Genomic DNA, 26,506 nt, shown 5'->3' on the forward strand with positions numbered 1-26,506 from the left:
GCAGATTAAACAAACCTGATCCGACGTGTTTGCTGATGAGCTTCGGAGGTCCCGGTGGACAGATTTAGTTTTCTATAGACAGATCCAGGCTCGCTGTATGCTAAGCTATATATTTGAGAAGTTGTATCGCATATCTAAGCGTATTTTACAAAATGTCGATTTTTTTTTTTTTTTTCCTTTTTAAAACAAAACTCAAACCGTTAAGTGATCAATTAAATCGCACCAGAATGAATCTGCTGTTTATCGCTCAGTTGCACTATTTTTTTTTTTTTCTCCCCTCAATCCAGTTGCGTAGAATCGAACCTAGTCAACATTTTAACATCTGCATTTATTGAGTTTAGAGCGGTGCCTTTGATGATATTATGGTTTGACTTTTGTTGAAGTCCGTCTTTAGATGTCTCCGATGAATCTCCAGATTGTTCCGCTTGTTGTATTGTGGAACTCCTGAAGTCCTGGGTTTCCTGATGCGAGGAGACATTTTTGTAGCTTCCAGGCTTCGTTTCCACCTAAAAGATGAATGTAAACAATCCCGTTAAATCCTTCATTTTTGTTTTGTTTTGTCGATGTAACATTCTGCCAAGGTCCACGTTTGTGTCTTTTTGAGTGACGTCGAATTATGACCCGAGACGGCGATGGAGCAGAAGTAGTCCTGCAGGTGGTGCTGTAGTTTGGGATTTGAGATTTAAAAGCAGTTGGATATCTGGTTCACGACTTTGGTGTTGAACAACTACAGCATGTGCTTTTAGCATTTCGGCAAAGTAAGCCGTGATTGCAGAAGATATATAATTTGTTCAGAGTGAAGGGACTGGTGTTTGACTCGCAGAATGATGGTATTACCGAGTGCTTTTGATTCTTCTCAGGAGTTTGATTTGACACTAAACGAGGCAAAAGTACAAGTTTTACATCCTGAAGTGACCAAATATTTGCTTACTCCCATCACTGTATGCCTTAGTCCAAAGATCTTCGATTAAACCACTCTAATATTGCAATATTGTGGAGTTTACCAGTTACCTTGTTTGTTTGTTTTTGTGTTAGAAATTGCACGTGGCAGCTTTTGCGCGGATGTACTGGAATCTTTGCCTTTTTAAGTTGACGTCCATGTTAAGATTTTTTTTTTTTTTTTTTTTTTTTGTGGGATCTCTGTAAAATTGTGTCTTCTTTTGTTGATTATCGTTAGATGTGACAGAGGAGCGTTGCAGCATGTGTGATTTGCATGGCTCTTGTAGTTCTTTAGAATTCGTTGACAAATCCTGAATATAAGAGAAATAACCGATTTCTGTATATTTGGCTTTGAACTGCTACATACAGTGTTGTACAGAGCTTTGAATACCCTTTATTGGAAGCTATTGATAATCATATTTTGACCATTTTTGACACTCAAAATGTAAGTAACAATTTTGGAAACATGCCAAAATAAATGGCTTGTGCCTAAACTCTCCAGTCTCTTTATCATTTCTTCAAATCTTTCATCTGCAGCATGCATGTACGCATTTCCTCTCCCAACTTCCTGAGCTTCAATATTTTTTTTTCATTTATTGTTTAGTTCATAAGATGTCTGACAGTGGTGTAAATGCCTGTTGTAATTAAATAAATAAAAAAATCTCTGTGGATGTCCCTAAACGTCTTTATTGTGCAAACAACTGTCCCAAACACAAAATATTCAAATCGCTCGTTAGATAAATCAGACCTGCGAACATCTTTAGAAAAACTGTAACCTTCAGAGAACCTTTAGGAAATGTTCCCATACGGTTACTGTTCACTCTGGTAAATCTTCACTGAGAGGTTGAAACGAAAGAATATTTTTATATTACTTGATAAAAAAAAATTAAAAAAAAAAAATCCAGTCATAAATCGAGTAATTTTTGACCAATCGACTAATCGGTTAATCTATAAACTGCTCCATCAGACATCATTAGTCCTGCAGGGCCAAATGCTGGCAGCCGCTTACGTGGCCGGCTGGTGCGTTTTAGGTACTTCCTCTTCTGTCGGAACTCTTGAGTGTCACAGTTGGGGTTCAAGTTGGGCCATCAAATAAAATGCAACACCTAACTTAAAATGTTCGTTTTCTTTAAAACGTTTGTGCCGGATTTAGATATCTATCCGACTGCTGTGTTTATTCCAGTGTCATAAATCAGTACCTCTTGCGAAGTACTCCGGTAGTTTGTGTATTTACGACCTCACTGGGAGCACGTGAATGCATCAGCTTTCCAGGGAACAGGAGCAACCAAAAGGAGTTTTTATAGCCGCAAGACACGCTAAACCCAGCTGTTAATTATACTTTATTATTATTTTTTATTTTTTAATGTTACTTCCTACATTATGAACTTGTATCTAAAGCAGGAATCTTATTGTATTCTGCAACGTAACGAACAGAAACTCTAGTTGGCCTGTTTCATTCTCTCGGAAGTAAAAAAAAAAAAGATTAGTAGCTGCGGTGCATTAAGTTAGTTGTGCTAAAATGCCCACTGAAGTAAAGCAGAGGAAGAAGATTCAGGCTCAAAAACAAAGTGAGGACCGTCGAGAGACGTCGTCCGCAAACGAGAAAGACGAAGCGCACAAAGCTGGACACAACTCGAGCAAAGCGCATCTGGACGTTAAAAGTCTGATGTGTTTGTTGTCGCTTGCGGCGTGCGGGGCTCTGAGCTGGTAAGCACTTCAATTTTTTTATTCATATTTAAATTTTACCCAGGGTGTGTTATTTACTGCAGTTTTTCCGGGTTTCAGGGTGGTGCTGCAGCAGAATGACAAGTTTTCCCAGATGGAAGAAAAGTACCGATCTCTGCTCGGGAAAACGTCCAGCCTGTTCGACATGGAGGAGGAGATTGTCAAAGTTTCCAAAAAGGTGCGTTTGAGTCACAGTAGAGAAGAGCTGCAGCTGGTTGGAGGGACGCGGATTTAAAGGGTCATTTCACACGAATACATTCATTTATTTTGTGGCCCTCAAAGCTTAAGTCACTAAAACTACCTTCGACTGAAGAAATAAGTCCCGATATGAACTGTCGATGGTGTATTTTGGTTTTTTTTTTTGGGGACGTTTTCTGACAACGGATGTTGCTTTTCACCACAAATAAAGTGGTGGTATCCAGGTACTTGAGGAAAACTCAGAAACAGATATTCCAAAACTGTCTGCATGGCTAAATCCCACTTAAGGTCATTACTAAAATATATATATATATTTTTTAAATTTTATCTTCTTGTAATTTTGCTGAATTGATCCTTTAAATTACTGCTTTTTAAATTGTTTTTATTTCTCGCCGTAAAGTTGGAAAGATGACGATTCAGTTTGACATTTTGATTTGGTTTCCTGTGAAATCAAGTGCGGAGGCTCCGTGCATCACTGGTTCCAAATATGGAGATTTTTTTTTTTTTTTTTTGATGAACAAATTGTGTTTATTTTTCTGGTTTGTCTCGTATCTGCTTTTCGGGATAAATTCTGTATAGTTTCACTTTTATTCAAACTGAACAAATTGGGGGGGGGGGGTTTCTCACCAATATAAACAAGAGTTTTCTGTGACAGCGAGGGTTGCAAGTACACATTGCTTTGTTGTAAAGGGTCACAAGTCAAAAAGGTGCAAATATACTGCCATAAATTGTATAATGTTTATAAAATTATAAAATGTTGTAAAGGCCTAAATTGTGTTGAAAAATCAAGAAAAACAGCATTCGATTTGGCACAAACTCTTCATTGCATCTCTCCTACATCTCTTTTCACATTTGTGACCTCTTTCAACTCATCACTTCTTCCTCTAAAGTTCTGTCATGTTGTTTACTTTGGTCGTGTGTTTGAACTTTGCATGAACTTTGTTTACCACTTTTTGCACTTCATATAAATGCTGAGGGTCGTAGAGCTCCCACAGAAACAGCCCTCCTGCTTTGTGTTGCGGCTGCAGCTCGCCGCCTCTGAGGATGACCTACAGGAGGTGCTCTCCACCGTCTCCTTGGCAACGCGACTCCAGCAGGACATCTCCGCCCTCCATGCCGCCGTCACGGCGATGCAGGCCGACGAGAACTCCGCCTCCCGCGACCTGCAGGCGGTCAACGGCCACTTCCTCAACGTGACGGAGACGTGGCAGGGGCGGCTGGCGGTCGTCTCCTCCGACCTGGCCGCCCTCAAGGCCGAGTCCCGCGGTGCTCACGCGTCAGCCACCGAGCGGGTGAACGAGGCCGAGCGGAGGGGCCGGTCGCTGGCGGAGAGGCTGGAGGAGCTCGAGGACAGCACAAAGAGGAACGCCCGAGCTCTGGAGCGCACGGAGGAGGACGACACCAAGCGGGCGCAGGATCAGCTGGACTGGAACACCAAGCAGATCCACAAGCTGGAGGAGCAGATCGGCAGCCTCACCAAGAGCGAGGCCGAGCTGATCTTCCAGCTCCAGGAGCACATCCCCCGCGCACAGGCGTGTGAAGAGCACCTGCCGCAGGTAGAGGAGGCGGTGCGCTCCATCCTGAGGCTGGGCGGGGACCTGAGCGGGGCGGAGAAGAGGCTGGAGGAGGTGACTCTGCAGGTGTTTGGGACTGAGGACAGCATGCTGAAAGCGCTGAATGAAATCCTGGAGATCAGGCAGGAGCTGGACACCCTGCAGGCTCAAAACAGCATCCTGAAGATGAAGAACGAGCTGTCCGTGGTCAAAGAGGCGGTCCGTGAACTCACCATGGTGCTGAGGGAAAATAGAGCGGACAGCCCGACGGACTATGATACTGTGGAGGAAGAGGAATGGAACGACGAAGAAATGGAGGAGGAGGAGTGGGAGAAAGACGAGCAGGACGAGCCAACTCGACCTCCTCCTGATGACCTCACCGGATGATGTCGTTGTTTTGAAGGAACTAAGGACAAGGAGTGACGATGTCCTGTCGTGCTGTTCGCTGTATTTAGGCTCTTGATTAAGTTCAGCATGAAAGCTTTTGTAAGATTTGTACGTCGGTTTAATGTCCGAAAATTGTGACCATCACTGTGTAAAAGTAGCCTGGACATGAACTCGGATAAACAGACACCGTCTTCTACAGAAACATTTAACTTTGTGCACCAGTTTTATAAACAAAACTCTCAAGCCAGCCATTTGCACTGATTCAGTTTCACGACAATAGCTGTGGCCAATATTTACATGATGGGTTAATAAACTGTTCAACAGGTGTTTCATTACTTTATCAAGCAAACATTCTCCAGTTCCAGCGTCTCAATTTTGAGGTCTATTTTTCTTTCTCTTTCAGTACTAAACGGAATATTTAAAAGTTTTTAAGTGTTGTTGTTCGGTGAAAAAGAAGTTATTTCATTGAGCGTTGGACATTTTTCACAATTTCCCTCCATTGCAGAGTGAATGATCAGTTAATAAACAGGAAAATAAGCACTAATGAGGTGTTACCTTACTTTTCGCACAGGAAGAGTTTCTGCTGATGTCAAATTTACATTAATTAATTAATCTACATATGTAACTGTCACTTTTCCATCAGTTTTTGGTTTCACCTGTTCAATAATTCTTATCATTGGTCTCTTTTAATAAAATCTTTCTTTTTTTTTTACAGAAAATATCCAATTTGTTAGAATTTGTTTTGCATTCTCATTTAATCCTCGTGTGCGCTGAGGCGTGTGTTTCTCTCGTGTTTTTCATAAAAGGGGGGGGAAAAAAACCCAACTACAATGATGTCTTGTATTGTCCGATTGCTTCGAATAACCTCCCCGTCCTCCATGTTCTGGACGTTCTGTCTCAGTGTCAGAGTGTCCAGCTGATGCTGGAGGGTGTCGGGGGTCAGCGCGGGGCCCTGCAGCCTCAGCTGGAGGGTTTGGAGCAGGACGTCGGCCGGCTGAAGGAGTGGTCCTCTGGTCTGACCGACAAGCGAGCTCAGCTTCAGGGCAGCCTGACGTCACTGACGAACGCTGTGGGAAAGATTGAAGAGCGAACCTCGGCCATCTCGAAGGACTTCGCCAACAAGGTTTGTCCCAATTATTTTTCGGTTTCTGTGTTGCAAAAAAAATAATCTGTGAAGACTTTGGTCCCTTGCTGGCGTTTCCTGTGATTCTAGATGCAGAAAACGGAAGTTCAACTACGGGGGGTGAAAACATTCATTTCCACTATTGGTGTGATCGTGTCTTGTTTTTCTCCCCGTTAACACACAAAAATATAAAGATGTTTAGAAAAAAAAAATAGTTAATTACTGTAATTTCCCTTTGGGAGTGAATAAAAATCGATCCATCTATATTTCTAAACCATTATTGGATCATCAAAGTAGTTGACAATTAATTTTACGTTGATCAACACATCATTGCAGATACACAAAAGAAAATATATTTTTATTAGGGCCCGAGCACCGAATTAAAACCTTTTTAAAATTAAATTAAATTAAAAAATGTAAGCCATTTGGCCACGCCCACTTGCAAAACCACTAAAATACGTAAATCTTCGCTCGGAGTGACGCGTCTGCAAACCTTCATGAGCTTTTTAGCATGTTAAAGCCTCCAAATAGTCAATTTTATTTTTGCTGTTTGAAACACTTCTCTATTGACCCTGCAGGTGGCGTCAGTGCGGACAGACGTGCGCAGGATGGATGGGCTGCAGTCTGAGTTGGAGTCTCTGCTGACTCAGGTGGGGGAGCTGGAGGACAAGACCACTCAGATGGAGCACAGTATGGTCAAACGCATCGGGGATGTCCTGACCAGCAGCATTGACCGAGTGGCCAATCTCCGAGCTTCATCCGAACGCAACGCTCAGGCCATCGATCAGCTGCGCAAACGTGTCCCTGAACTCACCACCGCTGACGAGCAGATCTCAGAGCGCTTGAGGGACCTCGAGAGCGGCCGAGCTCGCCTGATAAGAACGGTGACCTTCGCCAGTGACCTTAAACCAAAGGTGACCGCCATCAGGAGAGACTTCGGGGCGTTCGAGCCTCAGCTGTCAGACCTGACTCTGCGGATTGGACGGCTAGCAGAAGAGCTCACTCGGAGAGAGCAGGATATCGCTGAGCTTCGACAGACACTAACTAACCTCACTGCAGTGGAAGGAGATTTAAGTGTTACAACGAAACAGGTTCGTGAAATAGCGGATTTATCTGATACTGGAGAGATGCACAGGCCAACATGAAAGGAACACTTTAAAAACCTCCGACAAGGAGAAACTGTTTGGTCCCTTCAGCCTTTTCGTCGGATCACCTGTCACACTACTGTTTGAATTTTCTGAAATAAACCCTTTTTATCACAAAGTAAACAAATATGAAGTTTTGTCCAGCAGATACTCTGAACATCCCTGAAGCACAACGCCGGTGTGAATGAGAGCGACCAAGTCAGTCGGCATTTCTAAATGTCGCAACATGTTTATAGAAGTTTTCTTGTGGGAACTCATGACAAAGATTCCTTTGTGGGCTTCTCTCCAGCTTTATTGGAGTTGCCTGGTTGAGATTTGACTGGTTTATTGATTTAGTGGCTCTGGAAATGTGGAGGAAATCTAGAAAAATGTAATATTTTGACATTAATTCATTCATTATCGAGGATGTTAAATCTGGGTCTAAAATAGGTGTTTTGACATTTCGGGGAATCTGCTGGGAGTTACAGATTCCACTCTGATGTTTAAAGGGCAAATATGAAGCTACAGCAGTGGAAGAAGTTTATATCTATAGTTATTGGTGCTGGCCTATGAAGCAGCACAGTGTCTTTTTTTTGGACACTTTTTAATTGGAGAGCTTTGAACAGAGCCATATTAACGGTTTCCCCACCTTTATACTACGCTCAGGTGACGGGCTGCTGCTGTTCAGCGTCCAGAAATGAGAGCGGTATAAATCCTCCAGGCTGCACACAGCAGCTCCAGTTGCTTCTGTTGGCCTTCAACAGAAGCGCCTCACTTTAATTAAGTTGTTACCGGACTTGAAATTCCAGTTAGCCACCAGAGCTGTGCAATATACGAGTGTTTTCTTCGCTCCTTACGTGACTTCCTGAGTTCATGAGCGTCCAAATGCCCTTCAGCAAAACACATAACTTTGAAGTGTCCCGGTGAAATGGTCACACAACGCCAGGCTTTAAGCTGCTGAACACGGAAACACATTTCTACAGAACACCCGGAGAAGAGACAAAATGATCTGTTACGTGTCACTTGGAAAATGAAAGAGTTCAGCGTCTGGTGTTCGAGCTGAAAATCATCGGTTTGTGTATTTAACGTATAAAGATGTATTTAAACAATGTGGCGCTGCTTAATGTGAGACGTTTACTCCAGAATTATATTAGCAAGATATAAATTATACAGCTGACATTGAATTCTCTCTGCACGTGCAAATTGTCCTTCCCACTCTTTCTCTCGGCGTGTCACCAATGATGTAACAGCAAAGGCAGCCAAACCAAACCAAGCAAGAAATCACTTTATCATGAAGTTCACGCCCCAAAAATCATTTTTCACAGCTTTGAGTCAACAAGTTTTTTTTATTCTTGTTAAAAAAACAAACAAAAAGACAGCATCGTGTAGTGAGTAAACAAAGAGATGCTCACAAAGAGCTGCTTGTTGCATTCGGAGGTTAAAAAAAAAACGGCCCTGGCACAGAAAACACCTAAAAAACAAACAAACCAATAAAAACATTATAAAATCGAACTACAGTGCAGAATGAGTGTGGATTTGAATTCACAGGTCAGCAGTCCAACTCCGTCCATCTCACCAGTTCCCCTCCCTTTTGCTTTTTTTATTCTACTTAAGTGTGCAACATCATGACAAGTTTGGGAAATAAATTCTTCATAGAAATACTTAAAGTGGGAAATGGTCACCCGTTTGGATTCATGGTTGTCCCTGTTGTTGGATGTTTTGGCGTCCCGATGCGACTAACTTACGGTCTCTACGCTCCCTTCTTGCCGGGGACTTGGGATAAGGCTGCCAGTGTCTGTGTGGTCTTCTGTAGAGCCTCCTGCAGGGCAGAAATAGCCTGATCGTGGCCCTCTAGCTTGGCTGCTTTGCTTTCCAACCCGGCCACCATGACTCTTAAGTTCTCCAGCTGCTCGGGCTTCATCCTGCTCCCGTTGTCCTCCAAAGCGGCGAGCCTCTTGTCCAAGTCCTCCACCTGCTGGCCCAGGTCGGAGTCCTTCGAAGACAACTCGGTCTGGACCCCGCCCAGAGCCGCTATGTTGGTCTGGAGCTCCTCCACGCTGCTCTTCACCGCCTCCAGCTCCTGCCCCAGGTCGGATTTGGCTTTCTCCGCAGCGTCCGCCTGTGCGGCGATGTTGCTCTCATGCACGTCGTATTTGACAAACAGCGATTCCACTTTGGAGGTGATGTCTGAGACGGATGCGGACAGTGCATCTCCGTTCTCCTCTGATGCTTTGACTTTGGCCCAAAGTTCATCGGATCTCTTCTGGGCCTGAGCGGCCGCTGCATCCACCTGCTTCTCCACGTTACCGACAGCGTTGGCGAGCTGCTCCGTGACGCTCTCCAGTGTCACAGCTTTGTCCGTCAGAGCCTTAACTTCACCCTCTGCAGCGGACAGCGACTGCCTCAGACTCCCGCTGGTTTCCTGCACTACTGTCCTCACTGTCTCAACCTCCTCAGACAGCGAGGCCACTTCCTGGTTGCGAGTCTGCAGCTCTTCCCTCACTGTACCAATCTGGTCTCTGAGGGAATCAGCCGAAGAGTCGGCCGCCTCTTTGGCTGATTTAATTTCAGCTACAGCTTCAACGATGGCCAACAGTTTTTGTTTGATGAGCGCCGGGTCTTCAATGTCGCCCAGACGGGCTTTGAGATCCGCCAGCTGGTTCTGCGACTCGCCCTGAGCTTCGGTGAACTCCGCCACGCTGGCTGTGATGGACTGACTCACCTCGGCCAGGCGCTCCTCCACGGTCCTCTCCAGAGAGGAGAAGTCGCTCTCTCGGGCCTCCTTCAACTCGTTGATGCCCTGTGAGAGCTCCCTGAGCAGATCGTTCTGGAGCTTCTGAAGGGCCTCCTCCACCCTCCTCGTCTCCACCTCGCCCCTCTTCATCCGGCTGATGGACCCCTCCAGCTCCACCCGCGTGATGCCCAGTGACGACTCCAGCCCGTCCACAACACTCCTCAGCGACTCCACCTGAACGGGACGTGGAAACAAACAGCATTAGCAGCATAAATACGAATTTAATATACAAATATTACCCACGTTTTCTCTTATCATCATCTTATAAAGCACACATGTTCTTTACCCAAATCAATTTACTGCACTTTTCCTGAGATTTCAATCTGATGTCATGGTCCTCATCAGTAGGTTGGTGTATCCCAGTTTTAATGATAAATATTGGCAGCCTTATTTGAAATAGCAGTAGCTTGTTCCATATTTCGAAAGAGCAGTTTCTGCACAGAATCATACTTAAACCTAATATACTTGTTTTTAAATATAATACATAATATTTTGATTTGATAATGTTTAATTTTATAATGATTTTACAGTTAAAGAAAAAGGTAGTGCAGATTATTCTTTTATGTCTGTCATTGAGTTTGAGCTCTCATCCGAAGTAAATTAACCCAACAAACACGTTGAACCTGTAGCACTAATTGAACCTTTTGCATGGGATGAGTCATCACAAAGCAAGTAAATATTTGAGGTAAATGAAAACGCTCGGAGCAATACATCCTCAATGTAAATCAAATTGCTTAGACAACGGAATGAGGAATGAAAAAAATTAAATTCTGGAGACCTAAAATGAGCAAACAGCTTTTGTTTGCATGTAGTAACATTAGAAAATAAGATTTATTTTTAATAAAACATTTGTATATTTCACAATTTACAAGCTTAGGAAAGATATTGGTGATTGTATGAGTGGTTGTGGTGCCAGCTCCTGTTCTTTATGTAACAGAGTGAGGATGTCTCCTTTCTCCATTCGAAACTTAAGTTATTGATTGGGTAAACTTGTCCTCATCTGCCATGTCCAGTTTTACAATCTGCAAAGGCGTGTTCTCATAAAGAAACAAACATTATGGAGGAATGATTTATTATCCACCAGCTCCGAAACTTTTACTCACTGAAAGTTTGCTCCTTGTACCCATCCATCAGGGACTTTACATGCACCCAACCCCCATCAGGACATAAAGTACAACAACTCTTTAAGGAGGGTTATATAATTCTACACAAAGTCACGTCCACCAATAAGAAAAAGTAATGTGCATGTAGTATATTACTTCATTATAAAGTTCTTAAAAGCTTTGGGGAAACTCAAGCTAAATATAAGAACTTACTCCCATTGACTCCCATCGTTTTCTACTAACCTGTTGAGCGACCCTCTCCATTTTGCCGCTCAGCTCTGCGCTCTGTTGTGCGCTCTCCTCGTTTTTTGCATTGGTTTCCCGGATCTCCTTCACAACTTGCTCCAGATAAAAAGCAGAGAACCCTGCAGCGCCTATTAACCCGATATAAAACACTGCAGTCAGAAGAAGCCCGACGTAGCTTCCTGACCGCGGCCCCTGAGGCGCGGGGCCACTCTCCCCGTTACTACCGCTGCTCTTCGGGCTTTTCTTCGACCCATCCTCCTGGCTGGACGCAGCGCTCTTCTCGCTGTTCTTCTGTCGGTTTTTCGAAGTCATCGTCAGTGGCAGTGGCAGCTCGGCGTGAAGAGTGTGTGTGTGAGTGAGTGAGTGAGTGAGTGAATGACTGTGTGCTGCTGGTTTTGCAGTCGTGGATAGAGAAGGTTTCCAGTCCAGGCCCACTAACTGCACCGGCAGCGTATCAGTGAGCGCGTCGTGTCTTTCCACGGGTATTTTTTTTTGTTGCGTTGAGCTATGCGGATGGGGGCCGTCCTATGTAACAAGTCTGGGTCTAGTTTAATGACATAAAACCACCAGGAAACAATGAATGGTTTGTGCACCTACCGTTACGTGTTGTTATGTTTAAAAAAAAACAAAAAAAAAAAACACGTTATATCTTTGCGTCAAGGACTTGGTCAACTTTGATAATCATTTTATCACACACTCAAAGATAAGAGGGAAGTCTTATCATTTCCAAATAGTTATTCTAAGAACTTCAGTTCATTTAAAAAAAAAAGTTGAATCATAGTGAAGGTGAAGAATTTGATCTTTTAATCAACTTCAAGATCAGTTTTAAGGGAGAAATCCCGACGATCCCATTCTGTAGTAAAGATGCATCACTTTGGCACAAAATGTCAAAAAAAAAAAAAAAAAAAAATTCGGCGTGTGTGTGTGTGTTATTGAGACAAAAATAGTCTATTACTGTCTTTACTGTTTTGACACAGTTTAATTAATGGTTTTCTGATGCAAACTTTGTGCAAACGGTTCCTGGAGGAGCAAAGTAGTGCAGGGAGGGGCTCCTTCTTCCCTCGTTTGCTCCTCCTTTCATACGTGGCAGCTGTAGCCTCGGCACTGCAGGCTGTCATCCTGCTGCCTGTTGCATCTGTGCACCATAAGACTGCTTTACGCAGAGCAACAAAACAGAAGAGTCACACGTTATGTGTTCACAGTCTAAGAAGCGAAACGTCCAAAGTCCAAGCATTTTTTACCATTATAAAAACGAGTGAGTCATGTGTTAGTGCACTAAAATGCTGTTTCAATGTAAACGAAACTTGTAGTGTTTTCTTTCCTTTAGTTAAAATGTAAGTATATCAATGGAAAAACAAAAAAAAAAATCTCAAACAATGTTTTAACTGGGTATAAATTATTTGATAACTCAGAGCGCCAATTGTTAGTTTTTGGTTCTTAATATTCTTTATTTGTCCTACTCTATTATTTGAGCTGATAATAATGAAGGCTACTAAGATATTTCCATAGGCCTTCAGTTGATATTTTGACTTGCAGTTTCCCCTTTCATATGACAGTCAATCATTTGTTTTCCTTTAATACAGCCGCCAAACCACAAAAAGGAAATATCACTGCTTGCAAAAAAGCTGCTCCTTCTTATGAGTTCTTAAATTACTGTGAAGAAAAATGAGTTCATTTGTGCCATGTTTGCATTTCTCTGTTCAAACACTAGATGGCACCGAGAGAGTGTTTAATGCTGACAGCAATCCCGAACAACACAATTAGCACATGGAGCCAAATCCACTGTGACTCCATGAGATAATTATTTGTTGACAATAAATAAATACAAAACAATTATATTTTATTTACAATTATAGCGTTATGTGATTACTGATTGCAACATTGTAATTGTAAAATGCAATATTATGTGCAATAAAACAAGCAGCCGTTGGCAGTGCACTGACCTGAATAAGACAAATGAACCACAGCATGTCACTGTAGAATAACAATGTAAATAATTATAGGTGAAAAATACAAAACAATTATTGAGTTTCCAAAGAAACAGATTACAAATAGCATGCCTATCAAGCTTCAGTTCAGATTTTAATAGGTATGAAAAGTTTTAAATAAGAGGAAAAGAAAAAACTGAATCGTAGGAAGACACAAAAATGAAATGACACTCAAAAATAGGGAATGTGGTCAGCTTTGAAAATAATAAGCATAGTAGGAAGTATGAAAATACACACATATACTCATATGTTCTGGAGTACACAACTATAAAAACCAAACAAAAAAATTTAAATAAATACTGAAAAACTTTATGGATGTTTACACATTTACTTCATGTAGCCTACCTCTTAACCATGTTTATTTCGCAGAAAGACCCATTTTAATGCAGAAACCACAATAACAAGAAACAAATATTACAGACAAAAAGGACAAAACTACAAATATATACATCGGGATAAATGAAAGGAAACCTACTAAAAATTACAACGTTAAAATAAAGAATAAGGAACAAAAAAAACAAACAAACAAAAAAAAATCACAATATTGCCTGGAAAATGAAGAAAGTCCTTGTTTGAGGGCGCGACCTGTGGTTTACGAGCAGACCTTGAACGCAGCATGAGACTCCGCCCAGACGCCGTGACAACACACGCCGCTCCTCGGACGCCCGTCCAGGTGAACCGTGTCGAGCGGATATCTCAAGAGATCCGGACCGCTACGGAGCTTCTTCTTCTTCTTCTTCTTTTTTTTTTTTTTTTTTTTTAAATATTAAATCAGTCTTATCCGCATGAAATAGCCTAACGGGATACGCTTCGTGTTTGAAATGCCCGTCTCTCAGCCGCCAACTGCCTCTCATCGCCGTGAAAGTGTGTGTGGAGAGAGAAACGCCGCTGAAATGAAGACCTGAGCCGGTGGTGGTGGTGGTGGTGGTGGTGGTGGGGGGGGGAGAAAGAGGGTGAAAATTTGAGCTGTTTTATACCTCGAGTGGGAAAAGCTTAACGGGTTAGGCTCAGCGAGGCGGACAGACAACCAGCCCCCCACGGGTGGGGGCGGGGGAGGCTCGGATATCGGGGGGTTTGCGCGGCCATGGCCGGGCTCATCAAGAAGCAGATCCTGAAGCATCTCTCCAGGTCAGTGAACGCGTCAAAGACGGACGCTAACGAGCTTAGCCAGCGCCGAACATCGAAACCTTTACAAACGGGTTGCGTTTTGTGTTCGGACGTGGACTTCCGGAAACACCGCGGTTTAGTAAATTAGTCCCATGTTTCGTAGACAAGACTGTCCCCCCTCCCCGTCCCCCCTCTCCCACCGACTGACCTGAGACGTGGCCGCTCGGCTAACGGTGCTTAGCACCGGGGTTAGCTCGACCAGTCCGCTGAAGGCAGGTTGAACCCGTCGAGCGGTTTTTAAAAACCCCCGACGAGCTCATCATCCTCCTCCTCATCCTCCTCCTTCTTCCCCTAAAGGCGAATTATTCATTCACAAACACAGGCCGCCCGCGTAAATCACAACTCAAAGACACCTATAAATAAACACAATACAAGATAATAGTGGTGGAAGAAGTATTAAGGCCCGTTATTGAAGTAGAAGTACTGATTCTAAGTACTTCTACTGCCATGTGAAATGTACTTGGGAGTAAAAGTACACGGTATTCATTGAATGCTGTTTCATGTGCATCATGTTTCGTTGTTATCATGTGTTTGTATTGATTCTGTAATAAACACGTATGTGTGACAAAAATCAACAAGATTGAAAAATGAATCCAAAAAGGTTTTAAAAAAAAAAAAAAAAAAAAAATTAGTTTATGTAACTTAATGAGAAAAAAAACACACAAAAAAAAATCTCAATTTCAAATTCAGCAGATTTTGAGATAGACGGTCTTCGCCGGACAGGAGTGGCGTGAGAAATTGTGATCTAAAGCTGTCAAGACAAATCTAGTATAAAGTACAATACTTGACTTTGTGATTTAGTGGACTAAAAGTATAAAGTTGCTTAAAATGGGGGGAAAAACTCAAGTTCAAATACTTCGAATGAATACTTAAGTAGAGTACTTGAGTTACTATAATGAGGGGAGGTCAGCAGCAGGGTCGCCGGGGTTTGTTTACTCGGGTTTAAACCCTGCTCATATGGTCTATATGGACCTTGTCGCTGGTCATGCGGAGTCCACATGGACCTCCAGTGTCCTCACCGCACCAGATAAGATCATTTAGAAAGGGAAATCCGCCGAATACGACACACTCGACTGCCTTTTGGACCACCGTTAAGCAGCGTGAGAGATAAATAAAGACGGTATTGGTTCAGGATCTGTTTAATGTCACATTTTCATGCGTAGAGCCGCAACGATTAGTTGATTAAATGTCATTTTCTTTTAATGAAGAAATGCTGAAATTCTCCTGATTCCAGTCTTTATGATGTGATTTTTTTAAATTTTATTTTCTTGGTTCCTTCAGTCCTCCGTGATAATAAGCTGACCCGTCTTGTGGTTGCGGACCGTTGGTCGGGACAAAACGGCGCGAAAACAGCCTCATCATCAAACTGAAATCTAATGAAAACAGTTACGTGGAGTTCAGGGCAGCGTTTTAGCTCTACCCCGCTTTTCATGCATTATTTATTCTTTTCCACCGTCCCTCGCGGGACTTTTCAGTGGGCTGCTTCCCGGTTTTGTTCCAGAGGGAGAGCTTGAAACCTACAGCGAACAGAATTCACAACAGAGCGCGCACCTTGAACTGCTGCTTCGAACAGAAGAGCGTATTGAATACCGATGACGGTGAAAGCCGGACAGAGCTTCCAAGTAAGTGGGAGAAGTGGCAGCTGTCAACATCGACTGTGAACTGCAGGTCGCAGACGACTCGGACTTTGAAAAAGCTCGTTAGTGTGCTGGTGGACCGGCTCCTAGAAAAGATAACGCAAAAAGAGAAGACTTGGTGCCGGATGAGTTGTGAATTTGCCACGCTGGGTTTGCTTTGTCCTTTGGACTCTCGCACGCTGCCACAGCTAGATTTTTTTTTTTGCACTGTCTGCAGCGCACAGCCTCTGGGCGGCACGTCCTTCGGTGTCCTTGCACCGTTGTGTTGTGTTGAGACAGTGGTTAAGTGTTTCCGCACATGACTGTGCATGTCTCTCGGCAGCGTTAGCATCACCGCTGACGGGAAGCGGGCGGAAGCGTCGCGTGACGTCGTCCGTCTTTTGGGCCCCGTCATCTGATCTTTGTCCGGGCCCGATTGGTCTGACAGCCGGCCAATCCTGCGCCTTTTGGTCGGTGCAGTGATGTCATGATTGAAGCACTGGTGTAAGAATGCCAAAGCAGCTTTAACCCTCACCTCCCAATACACTGCTCTGATATGAGTGGAGCTACAGTAGACGGTGATTCTTATACGTGCGTGGATGATTCAGGCGGCTCAGCTGCAGCGTCGTGCCGCTTCATCAGCAACAGCCGGGAATAGTTTGTGCTGCCATCGAGCTTATTTATACACACTGTAGGTGTGCTTACACAGCTACAAGTTCTGTTGCGGGTGTCAACACATCAGCTCAGCCTCTGAGCTTTAACTGCTGCAGAGAAACGCACGTCTGACCAGCGCTGTCCGTGACCAGGACGAAGCCGCCGGAGGGGGGTGGAGGGGGGTGGGGGCATCAGGTCTTTACAGTTCATTGGCCGAGAAGTCTGCAATGACTCTGTGTGTGTGTGTGTGTGTGTGTGTGGGGGGGGGGGGTCGACAACAAGGTGTGTGTTTGTCTGCATTACAGACGGATATCGACAGGACTACGGCTCGGAGCCAGACAAAGCAAGATCCTGTTACACACACACACACACACACACACACACACACACACACACACACACACACACACACACACACACACACACACACAAAACACACACTCATACATGTATAGGTGGAGGGAGAAACAGCTTAACACAGTTTAACATGGCGTCTTTCTTAAAGGACACATTTTGTCGTGCCTTCACAGCGAGGTCAAAGGTCAGACTCGGCTACAGAGCAGGAACGTGGAGCTAACAAACGAGCTTGAATACAAATGGTTCAGCTACCGAATACGTTACTTCTGTCCCTCCTTCTTTTCTTCCTTCTATTATTGCATTCAATAGTTGTTCCCATCCTTCTTACTCCTTATTTGTGCCTCTATATATATATATATTTTTTTTTTTACATTAACATTACATGAATGCCTGTAGTAGCGCTGCTCGATCCATCGTATTGAAAACCCCATTTCAATTTATCCTTTTTTGCCGTCTGCTATTCAGCAGTACTGCATTGAAAACAAGCGCTCCCACTTTTCTCCCTTAACGAGGTGGCGTTACATCACGTGATGCAGAGAAAACAAAGGAAAATAAATCCAGTGAGACCGAAGAGAGACTCTTGTGAAAAGAAAACGCAGAAAAAAAAAATACCTGTTCCAAGCGTCGTGTAAGTAAAAGAAGTCGAGACGCTGAAGCCGTTTTGTTTTTTAATCTCGGTGTCAGATTCATGGAGCTGCAGCATTTTTTTGACGCTGAAAACTAGAGCGTTCCCTTTCCGCTGTTCAAGATTTTTAGCTATGTTTTACTTCTGTATCAGGTTAATAAGGGAAACAAACATTTGAATAAAAAATAATGAGAGATCAATACATAAAGAGCCCAAAATTATAAAGGAAAAACCGGAACTCAATGTCTTTAACCGTCTTATTTTGTCTTATGAGCTGTCAAAAACCCAAATGTCTGGAAAAGCCGTGCTTCACAAACCATCCCGGGACGTTGAATGGCTTTATTTCTGTTTTTAAACTCGTATCTGACATTTTGATTCTGAAAACGTCCTTTTGCTTTAAAATGCCCCCCCCCGCCTCCTCAACGTCGCCGCGGCAGCATCGAATTGCCGCTTCTACGCAGTGACACGGCGATATCGGTAATTTGCAGGCGGCACAATTGACATCAACAGTCACACGGGAGTGCAGGCCTTTTGAGGGCCCGGAGGGCGAGATGATTGGGCTTGACGTTGAATGCGCGGCGCGAGATTGAGCTCGTAGGATTTTAACCGGCTGAATGCGACCGGCCGTCTGCGCGAGTGCAGCGAGGCTCGTGTCTGGAGGTTTAAGCGGCCCGCTGCGGCGAGTGAGAAATGGTTCCCGCGTTTTGCCGTCGTGACCTTCTTTCCGTCCCTCAGTAGCCGTGAAGATGACGAGGAGGGCGATGATGCGCCACGGCGATGAACTCTACTCCCAGTGTTGTCGCTCAGTGCTGGTGGGAAGGCTATTACGGCGTGAGTCACGGGCGAGTGCCTCGCTGTGGGTGTCGGCGGAGTACTTGAGCGCAGTGTGTCTGTTGTGTTGTTGTTGTTTTTTTGGGGGGGGGCTGAGGGCGAGAGCGACATTTGGCCGCGATCCCTCCAGGCCTCGGCGTCCTCTGGATGCTGTGTGACCGGGGTCTCGGATTGTTTTCGCCTTCACCGCTAACCTTTAAGCTGCCTCCACAGGGCCGTAAATACTCCACCGCTCTCGACTTCCTCACCGCCAATACAGGCACACTTCACTTGGTCAGGGTGTCTTTGTGTTGTTGTGTGGGGGTGGGTGGGGGTGTGTGTGTGGAGAGGTGTTTTGTAGGAGTTTTTGTGTGTGGGCCAAAGAGTACTGCAAGTAATCCCTCTTGATGAAATGCAACAAAGGTCCAGCCGGTAGGAGAACTGTGGATGTTGCAGCTATGTGACTTCACCGACACCGACAGCAAAAACATAGCAGGGCTGTAACTGAAGATTATTACCGATATCATAATATCATCGTTATCATATTAGTTTCAACCGAGGTTGAAAATGTTTCAACTATTTTGGCTACACGTGAATTGCGTGCACTTCAGTGAGGAGTCGCTTTACTCGCCTCTACAATAGCCTGCTGCATGTGAAGCATTCGGGGAACATGGAAAATTGTACTATCTGCCAATACGGTGCATTTTAGGGCTTTAGGGAACATCTGTAAATTGTAGCTACAGACAGTGATGCACGTTACACTCTCCCCCCCTTTAAACCGCACCAGTCTCAGCATGCACTTCATCCTCTTGAATAATTAATGATCGGCAGAATCTAAAAATAGCACACTTTGCATTTTAGTTCAGAACCCGAGGTGATGTCTTCAAATTGCTTGTTTTGAAGTATTCCATTAATATTTCATTTATTACTATAAAAGCCTTAAAGAAGATTTCGGCGTAAATACGACAACTAAACGCGTTGCAAATTCATTTTCTGTCAGTCATGCTAAGTAGCTTTCTGAGGCTAAAAGAATGCAAACGCCTGGTAATTTCTGCTAGCCTTGGTTACTGGCATTTAATGACGCCTTATCCAGTGTGTTTATTAGCCATCTGACAATAAAAAGATAAAGATATGCCACAAACACACCGACATTAAAACAAAACGGGTAAACGGAGACAGTGCAATTTCAACAGACTGTAACTCGTGGCCGTCCAATGTCGTTTCACATTATCCATACTTTAATCAAACTTGGATTATTAGAGCAGGCTCATAAAAGGCAATTTCCTCAGGAAGATATTTTATGACGCGAAGAAGGTGGAAAACACCAACTGGTAATTAAGAAAAGGTTCACGCATACTTGGGCTGCTACGTTTTATTTTGAGGTTTTCCATTGATTTACCAGCAAACCTACGCTGGAGGCAGACCGTTTCCAAGCACTGCGGTTCTGCTGTCCTCCGAAATAAAACCACACTTCATCTAAAAAAAACAACAACAAAAAAAAAAACATGTTTCGATGTGGCGTTTAACGTATGATTGGTTGAGTTGTCTTGGCGCGCAGGAGCTTCTTGCAAGTTTTAGCGCAGTCGGGCTTTGTTAAGCTCACGGATCGTTCGATCGTCTGTCGACGTACGCTGGCCTTAATGAACGGAGTTATCAGACTCTTTGTACGGCGGGCTCAATACACTCTGCTGTTGACACTGAATGGGCTGCCGAAGGATTTAGTGGCCCATTTAAACGTCACGGTCTCTCCTGTTGTCGAGCCAAGCCCTCTGATGATTGGTCAAATTAGTACTGGCAGGAAAAAAAAATGTGTTAACATTCCTGAGATCCCCCTTTTTTTTTCTTTTTCTTCTGGAAAACCACATTTTTAAGTCTCGGAGGAATGCCCTGAAGATGCTTCCTGTCTTTCTTCTTTTTTGTTTTGCTTTTGTTTGTTCTTTTATGTCCGTCTTCCTTGTCATCTCTCGATTTATTTCTCTTTTAACTGTCTTGGTTCCTAAAAATAAGCCGGTTGTCGTCTGAGTCACTCTGGCCATCTTTCCTCCGGCTCCTCTCTTTTTTTTTTGGCACCGATGCCATCGGGCTGCGCCACAATTGCATCACCAGAGAGAGCAGGGAGAAGCTGTTTCCACTGAAACGGATCCACAAACATCAGCGCACAGGATGGCAGGCTAATGTCCGCTCCCATTATGTGGTTACGGGAAAAACTGCAAGATCAGCCTACTGCTGCCGACATCTTTAAATACAGTTTGACAGAATTACACGTAAACTAAATGCCGATTAACTATTTAATTGTCTTTTCCGTTCCGTTTGTTCCCTAATTATAGTATAGGCTGAATTTTAGTTCAATTACACGCGTACATCTTATGAAGAAGAGCCATTTATCGGCTGTGGTGTTTGTGCATTTAATAAATCATTATTTATTACACAATAAATAAATCCACGAAGGAGATGTCAAATAGATGCTCGTTGAAATGCGAGCAGTCAAATATTGGAAGTTGAGCGCTTCGTGCTGGTAAACCATCGATAAAGCAAAAGATGAGATGGCGTCATTTAAAAACGTCAGCTGTGGAAAACGAGGTGAAAGTACGTGGCGATGGAAATGTGACATTTCTGTTGGTTTCGTCCTGCTGTTTTTACACAAATGAATAGAAGTGATTGTCATGACCATGCTGATAAGTTCCAGCCAAGTTTTACAGAGGAATGTGGGCTTGGCTTTTACCGTTGAGTGGTTATTATTTCAGTGTTTTAGAGGCAGACCCCCTGACAGCCAGTACGCTGCTCTAATCTCTTTATGGACCTGGATTTGGTCGGGTGAGCCCGGCCCTGCTGACTGGAATAATAACTAGCGAGAAGAGATGAAAGGGAAAGATGACGGTGTGTGAACTTAATACCCTCCAACCTCTTGCTGTAGTAATGAGTACAATCGGCCTGCGTAATTTAGTTTATTTGGCTTTCACAGCCTCGGCGTTAGACGTCTGATTAACAACATTTTATTTGATTACACTACGGTATTCATTTATTGATGAAGTTGGAAGACGGAGAGAAGGAAGCGGGAGGTGTCCCAGGGGGCTCTTGAGAGGCTCGATAAGGAGCGAGAGGATCTAGCTGGCTAGTTGGTTGATACTTGATCAGCACCGGGAATGAATATTTCACTGGTCACAAGGCTGAGACACCTCCAGCAGTAACGATCCGTCTCTAGGGGACAAAATGACCGTCTTCTGTCCCTGAGTGTGTGTGTGTGTGTGTGTGTCTGTGCCTTTTGTGAGTGCACGTGGACATTTTATTACAATGTTTTGCTTGTGAGAGAGTGTGTGGTGTTTTGTTTGGCTGCGCCGAAGCTCTGTCAACGCTTCTGCTGCTGAATAATTTACAGGGACGGTGAATTAGAGAAGAATCTAACACTGCCGGGCGAAAGGTGTTGAGTGGAAAGTAGCAGGAATTTGACAGACTGAATCATTTAAAACGTGGGCTGCTGAATCACAGAGCAAAGCTCGGCGGAACAAAGTTTCTTTCGCGCCGCAGCTACTGACTCTCTCTGTACACTTTCGCTGTGTCTCCCGATAGTTTTTCCATCACTGAAGACTCAGACCATCAGGACAAAAACCTTTTGTCTCCTGAAGACTATCCAGTTACTGAGTGGCTCCATAATCATACCTCGCTGTTTTATAATCTTTCACAATGCAAATCATGCTGGCTTTATTTCTGCCTTTCATATCTCGTCGTGATAGATTGTTTCAGGGTCTAAATGAAGAAGAAGAAGAAGAAAAAAAGATGTGATTATGATCGATCAATCAACTATACAGATTCTGACACGTCAGCTTCTAATGGCTTCTGATATGAGCAGAGTTGCACACGTTCCCCACAGCGTTCATGTAGGTTAGCCGGACAGCCAAGTGCTAAAGCCCTGGTTCATTGTCTTGATGCTGCAGCCTTGATAATCACACATGCGAGCACAGGCCCCCAAGGGGCCATAGGAGGGCGCGGGGGGTGCCTTTGTCAGCGACTGTTTTGAAGTCATGGTTATGATTTTTTTGGACACAAAGTTCATCAAAACAACCGCAAACAGATGCAAGAAAACAGCAAAGACCGCGAAAGATCTGTAAAATGTCGACGAAGAACAAACGACAACAAAGACTCAAACTGTCCAGGGAGACGTACAAAAGCAACAACCGGACAGAATGAGTCAAAAAGAGACACACACAAAAAAAAAAACACACGCAAAGAGAGTCGAACAACTACGAGGTGGTTCAAAATGGCCAGACAGAGACACAAACCCCACGCGGGAAACAAGACGAGGGAGCAAAACCTGGACTGCGTATGAGACGCTCGAGGGCTTTTAATTTGTAGCAGATGCAGGAAGTCGCTCTTAAGCTGCACTCGTTTAATGTTTTAATGACTGTTTTTAATGTTTCGATCACTGTTCTTGATTGTTTTTAAATTTGCTTTTCCTTTGGCTGATGTTTTGATGCTTCTAATGGTTTTATGTGAAGCACTTTGAATTGCCTTGTTGTTGAACTGTGCTCTACAAATAAACTTGCCTCGCCGTGCTCTGATTCACCCCCTATTTAAGGATAGAGACATACCGTTGTAGTTTGAGAGATTAGTTCAGTAACAAGATTAAGCCTCCCTGTACTCTATAGGTGTGTTTAACAGAGAGTGAGACAGCATTTTTTTGTTGTTGTTGTTGTTATTTGATTTACCATTTTAGATAAATATTACCGCCTCGCTGCATCGTGTTTTTTCTGATGACCAAACCTGAAGTTCACTCAGATCGAGGCCGTGTGTCTCCTGACGGCTCGGGAACGTGAAATCAATACTATCTCCGTTCCTACGAGATTCCATCAGACTGCTCCGTGGAGAGGCGTGGGTCAATAAACTATTTAGTATCAGACCGCACGGCTAACTATTAACCAATAATCAAACTGTGAAAACACTTAGGTCATGGACATCAGGTTAGCGTTTCCAGGTCTCTTTACTGAAGCTGGAAAGCAAACAGACTGAACACACAGAATCACGACAGCAAGACACCTCATAAGCTTGTAAACATGGAGAGCGGCTTGTGCACTGCTTATAGACGACTTTTCTTTCCTCTTTTGACGTCAATTTTGCAAACGGCAATTATCCCGAGCTACAACATCATATATGGTGTTTGTTTGTCCAAGGCTGCTTTGTTTTTGCTTTTAAATCATCTATGTGTGCGCTGAGAAGGTTTCTTTTAATGTTCAAACTCAACTCACTTTAAGCAGCGACTTTGGAAACAAAAGTAAATACAGTAACGGCACACAGGAAGCCTGAATTCAGAGAAAAAACATTTTCTAAACACTAATTCCAGTTTTATCGAGTATTTATTTCCTGTCGCGTGGCGGGGTTAATTGTCTATAACACTGCGACTTCAACATCAGTTTATAACCCTAAATTATGGGCTTATTTTTGCATCTATAATTAAAAAGAACTGTTTTTCTTTTCTTAAATATGAATTAATTCCAAAAATAATGGCTTTGGTTTGTTTGGCATTGCTATTGCCTTATAACTATTTATAAAAACACAAATTTGGAAATGTGACGCGGAGTTGCATTCAATGTCCAAAACACCCAAAGCATAACGTTTGTTTCTGTCCTTTTTTCCTTTTTGTTTGGCCGGCCCCTGTTGGTTTGCCAACTGCCTGCGTCTATAAATATCTCCAGGCTCAGAGCTTCACGCTTTCTCCTCCGTGCTTTCGTAGGTTTGCCAAGAACCTGTCGCCGGACAAGATCAACCTGAGCACGCTGAAGGGGGAGGGCCAGCTCACCAACCTGGAGCTGGACGAGGAGGTTCTGCAGAGCCTGCTGGACCTGCCCACCTGGCTGGCCATCAACCGCGTGGAGTGCAACAAGGCCGCCATCAGGGTGAGGGTCGCTGCCGTTGAGTTTGCGTAAACGGCACAATTACATTGTTTTCTGTTGTTTAGATTTATACCGCTCTCAGGCTACGGCCAGCGGCCCGGCGCCACCGATCGGACGCGGGAAAAACCGCTGTATTGTTTGTTTGAGCGGTGAAGTGACACGTGGTTTTGATTTGATTTTGTCCAATCATGCCGAGAAGACACCAATTTTTGAGAAAAACAGAAGCCGGAGAAACAACATCAATTTCAAACCATTCTACACAAATAAACCATCCTGTAGCGACAAAGCTAGCCGACTTAAAAGTAATAAAGCTGTTCTGCCGTGCCACCATCAGTGCACCAAACATTTCTGGATTTCGAACATACATTTCTTTTATAATATAGATGTTCATCGTCATGAATAATCACATAATTCACACAGCCTGGATGTTGGAGGCCTGAGGAAAAGATTCCTGTTCTCAGCTGTACAACTGAGGACATTTGATTTCTTCACAGCTTTGCTTTAAGCGGAAGTTTCATAGGAGGTTATGAGCTGAACTTGTTTTATTGATCAGGCACATTAACTTCCTGCCGTGTCGGCTGTTTCCAGTCTTAATGTTCGGCTAACTGTTTTATCAGCGGTAGCTTCATATTCAACAGACGGATATGCGAGGGGGTGGTGTCCATCTTTACTGAAATACAGAGATCAGATTTTATTTGACCAAATCTTGTTTGAGATGACGTTAAAAAAAACAAAAAAAACAGCTTTTTACACAGTTTTATTTCAGGTCTCGGGTAAACGGAAACTGCCGTCTGTGTTTGTATGAACACGTCAAAACACGTTATCACCTCCAGCCTGTTGTACCGCTTCAATGACTCTCTGCTGGAGATGTCATCATCAGCTGAGGCTCCGGCACACCCTGGAAACACTGAATGAAGCAGTATAATTTTCTTCGTGACTGCACTTTTATTCAGACCAAGGTCCATTTTCCAGCCCCTCTTCCTCCTCCTCCTCTTCCTCCTCCTCCTCGTGACTCTCTCTCCCTCTGTCCTTCCTGTGACCATTCTCCAGCTCTCAACACAATTCCTCAACCTTTTTTTTTCCTTCCCGCATCTGTCTTTATGTTTGTTTTTAGGCTTTTCTTGGTTCAATACGAGCCTGAATGACGCAGTAGAAACCCTGCTGGTTATTCTGCAACCTTGAACAACGCCGGCCTCTCGCATTTAAGTCACTTATTTGCTGTGTCATTGACGGTGTGTGTCACAGCGATGCGGCGCTGCAGCTGTAACAGGAAGCGTGGAGCATCAGATTTGTGAGGGAAGGCTGGAGCTGGTGAATTGAAATCTTTGGTACTTGTGTGATGCAGCTGCTTGTAGCAGTTAAAAAAAAAAGGAGAACACAGATGTGTATCTCACTTCCTCACATGTTGCATCGCCGTCTTTTCTTTGTGTCTTCCTGTTGCAGAGCAGCTTGACTCAACACTCACCTCTTCAGTTTAAAACACTGTCACACACACATTCAATACAAGTTGCTGAATTAATTTGTCTGATTGAATAAAGTTTACAAAATCAAAATGGGCTTACACACATTTATAATTTCATACACTGCTGTAAATGTTTCTGTTTTGATGGCTCAAAGTGACAGGTGTGAGCTAGCACCCCCTACTGGCACCTGCTAGCATTTCTACGACTGAGGCGAGGCAGTTCTGAACTCAATTAGAGCCGGAAATCCTGAGCATTTCTCACGTCTTGATTTATGACATCTCAAAGAACGAGTTGCTCTGATGGGGAAAAAAAAGAAAAAAAGAAACTGCAATTGATTGTAAGCATTTAATCTTTTTTGCTGTATAATTTGACACAGACTTAAATCAAGAGGCTGCACGTTGAGGATTAATGGAGCTCTGCAGCTGAATGAATGAGACCAGTCAGTCTAGACTCATTGATGCCCTGCTCGTTTGACTTTATTCAATTCTGTCTAGTTCAGTTGTATTTAATTAGATTTGTACAGCCCACTGACTTGTAATTCAGTTCTTGGGGAGCCAAAAGGCTGAATGGTCGCCGTAAAAAGGAAAATACTGTGAGGCCGACAAACTGAGCTGCTGTTCTGTTTTCATTGACAGATACCATGGACCAAGTTAAAGACTCACCCAATCTCTTTGGTAAGTCCGATATGTTTCTTACATTGTCACAAATTAATGACTTTTGGTTGACCCTTTTTTTTTTTTTTTCTTTTT

At 43.7% G+C, this 26,506-nt stretch overlaps 3 protein-coding genes across 8 annotated transcripts in view; 2 read left to right on the forward strand and 1 right to left on the reverse strand.

The window, feature by feature from the left end:
* Window positions 1-2,206: 2,206 nt before the first annotated feature.
* Window positions 2,207-7,179, forward strand: ikbip (IKBKB interacting protein). 2 transcript variants are annotated; one of them, XM_069715802.1, is made up of 4 exons: window positions 2,207-2,646; window positions 2,725-2,842; window positions 5,704-5,925; window positions 6,504-7,179. In XM_069715802.1, exons 1-4 carry the CDS (start codon window positions 2,459-2,461, stop codon window positions 7,068-7,070), a joined length of 1,095 nt encoding a protein of 364 aa, XP_069571903.1. In that variant the 5' UTR covers window positions 2,207-2,458; the 3' UTR covers window positions 7,071-7,179. The 2 variants fall into 2 exon arrangements, with proteins under 2 accessions (XP_069571903.1, XP_069571902.1); XM_069715801.1 differs by lacking the exons at window positions 5,704-5,925; window positions 6,504-7,179 and adding an exon at window positions 3,891-5,687.
* Window positions 7,180-8,375: 1,196 nt separating this feature from the next.
* On the reverse strand, window positions 8,376-11,643 carry ckap4 (cytoskeleton associated protein 4). Its single transcript, XM_069715806.1, has 2 exons — window positions 11,190-11,643; window positions 8,376-10,017 (listed from the first exon to the last, which is right to left on the reverse strand). The coding sequence occupies exons 1-2, from the start codon at window positions 11,502-11,504 to the stop codon at window positions 8,800-8,802; spliced, it is 1,533 nt and encodes a 510-aa protein (XP_069571907.1). The 5' UTR covers window positions 11,505-11,643; the 3' UTR covers window positions 8,376-8,799.
* Window positions 11,644-14,115: 2,472 nt separating this feature from the next.
* Window positions 14,116-26,506, forward strand: part of bltp3b (bridge-like lipid transfer protein family member 3B) — a 29,817-nt gene continuing 17,426 nt past the window's right edge. For 4 of the 5 annotated variants that reach the window (XM_069715822.1, XM_069715824.1, XM_069715825.1 and 1 more), the window contains exons 1-3: window positions 14,117-14,308; window positions 24,135-24,297; window positions 26,393-26,431. In XM_069715822.1, coding sequence (XP_069571923.1) covers window positions 14,265-14,308; window positions 24,135-24,297; window positions 26,393-26,431 — 246 coding nt within the window. In that variant the 5' untranslated portion in view covers window positions 14,117-14,264. Of the gene's footprint in view, window positions 14,309-24,134; window positions 24,298-26,392; window positions 26,432-26,506 lie in introns of all 5 variants that reach the window. The other variant, XM_069715826.1, reaches the window with a different exon arrangement.

The sequence above is a fragment of the Brachyistius frenatus genome, unplaced genomic scaffold, assembly GCF_029030835.1.
Source record: "Brachyistius frenatus isolate BFR_SWC_R1_liver_20210118 unplaced genomic scaffold, ASM2903083v1 Contig_148, whole genome shotgun sequence".
Taxonomy (NCBI): Eukaryota; Metazoa; Chordata; class Actinopteri; family Embiotocidae; genus Brachyistius; species Brachyistius frenatus.

Excerpts from the sequence above, each read along its gene's own strand:
- ikbip (XM_069715801.1), top strand. The coding sequence starts at position 2,459 with ATGCCCACTGAAGTAAAGCAGAGGAAGAAGATTCAGGCTCAAAAACAA. Across the intron at positions 2,647-2,724 it reads GCGTGCGGGGCTCTGAGCTG|GGTGGTGCTGCAGCAGAATG; the intron begins GTAAGCACTTCA and ends TCCGGGTTTCAG. Across the intron at positions 2,843-3,890 it reads TTGTCAAAGTTTCCAAAAAG|CTCGCCGCCTCTGAGGATGA; the intron begins GTGCGTTTGAGT and ends TTGCGGCTGCAG.
- ckap4 (XM_069715806.1), bottom strand. The coding sequence starts at position 11,504 with ATGACTTCGAAAAACCGACAGAAGAACAGCGAGAAGAGCGCTGCGTCC. Across the intron at positions 10,018-11,189 it reads TGGAGAGGGTCGCTCAACAG|GTGGAGTCGCTGAGGAGTGT; the intron begins GTTAGTAGAAAA and ends CGTCCCGTTCAG.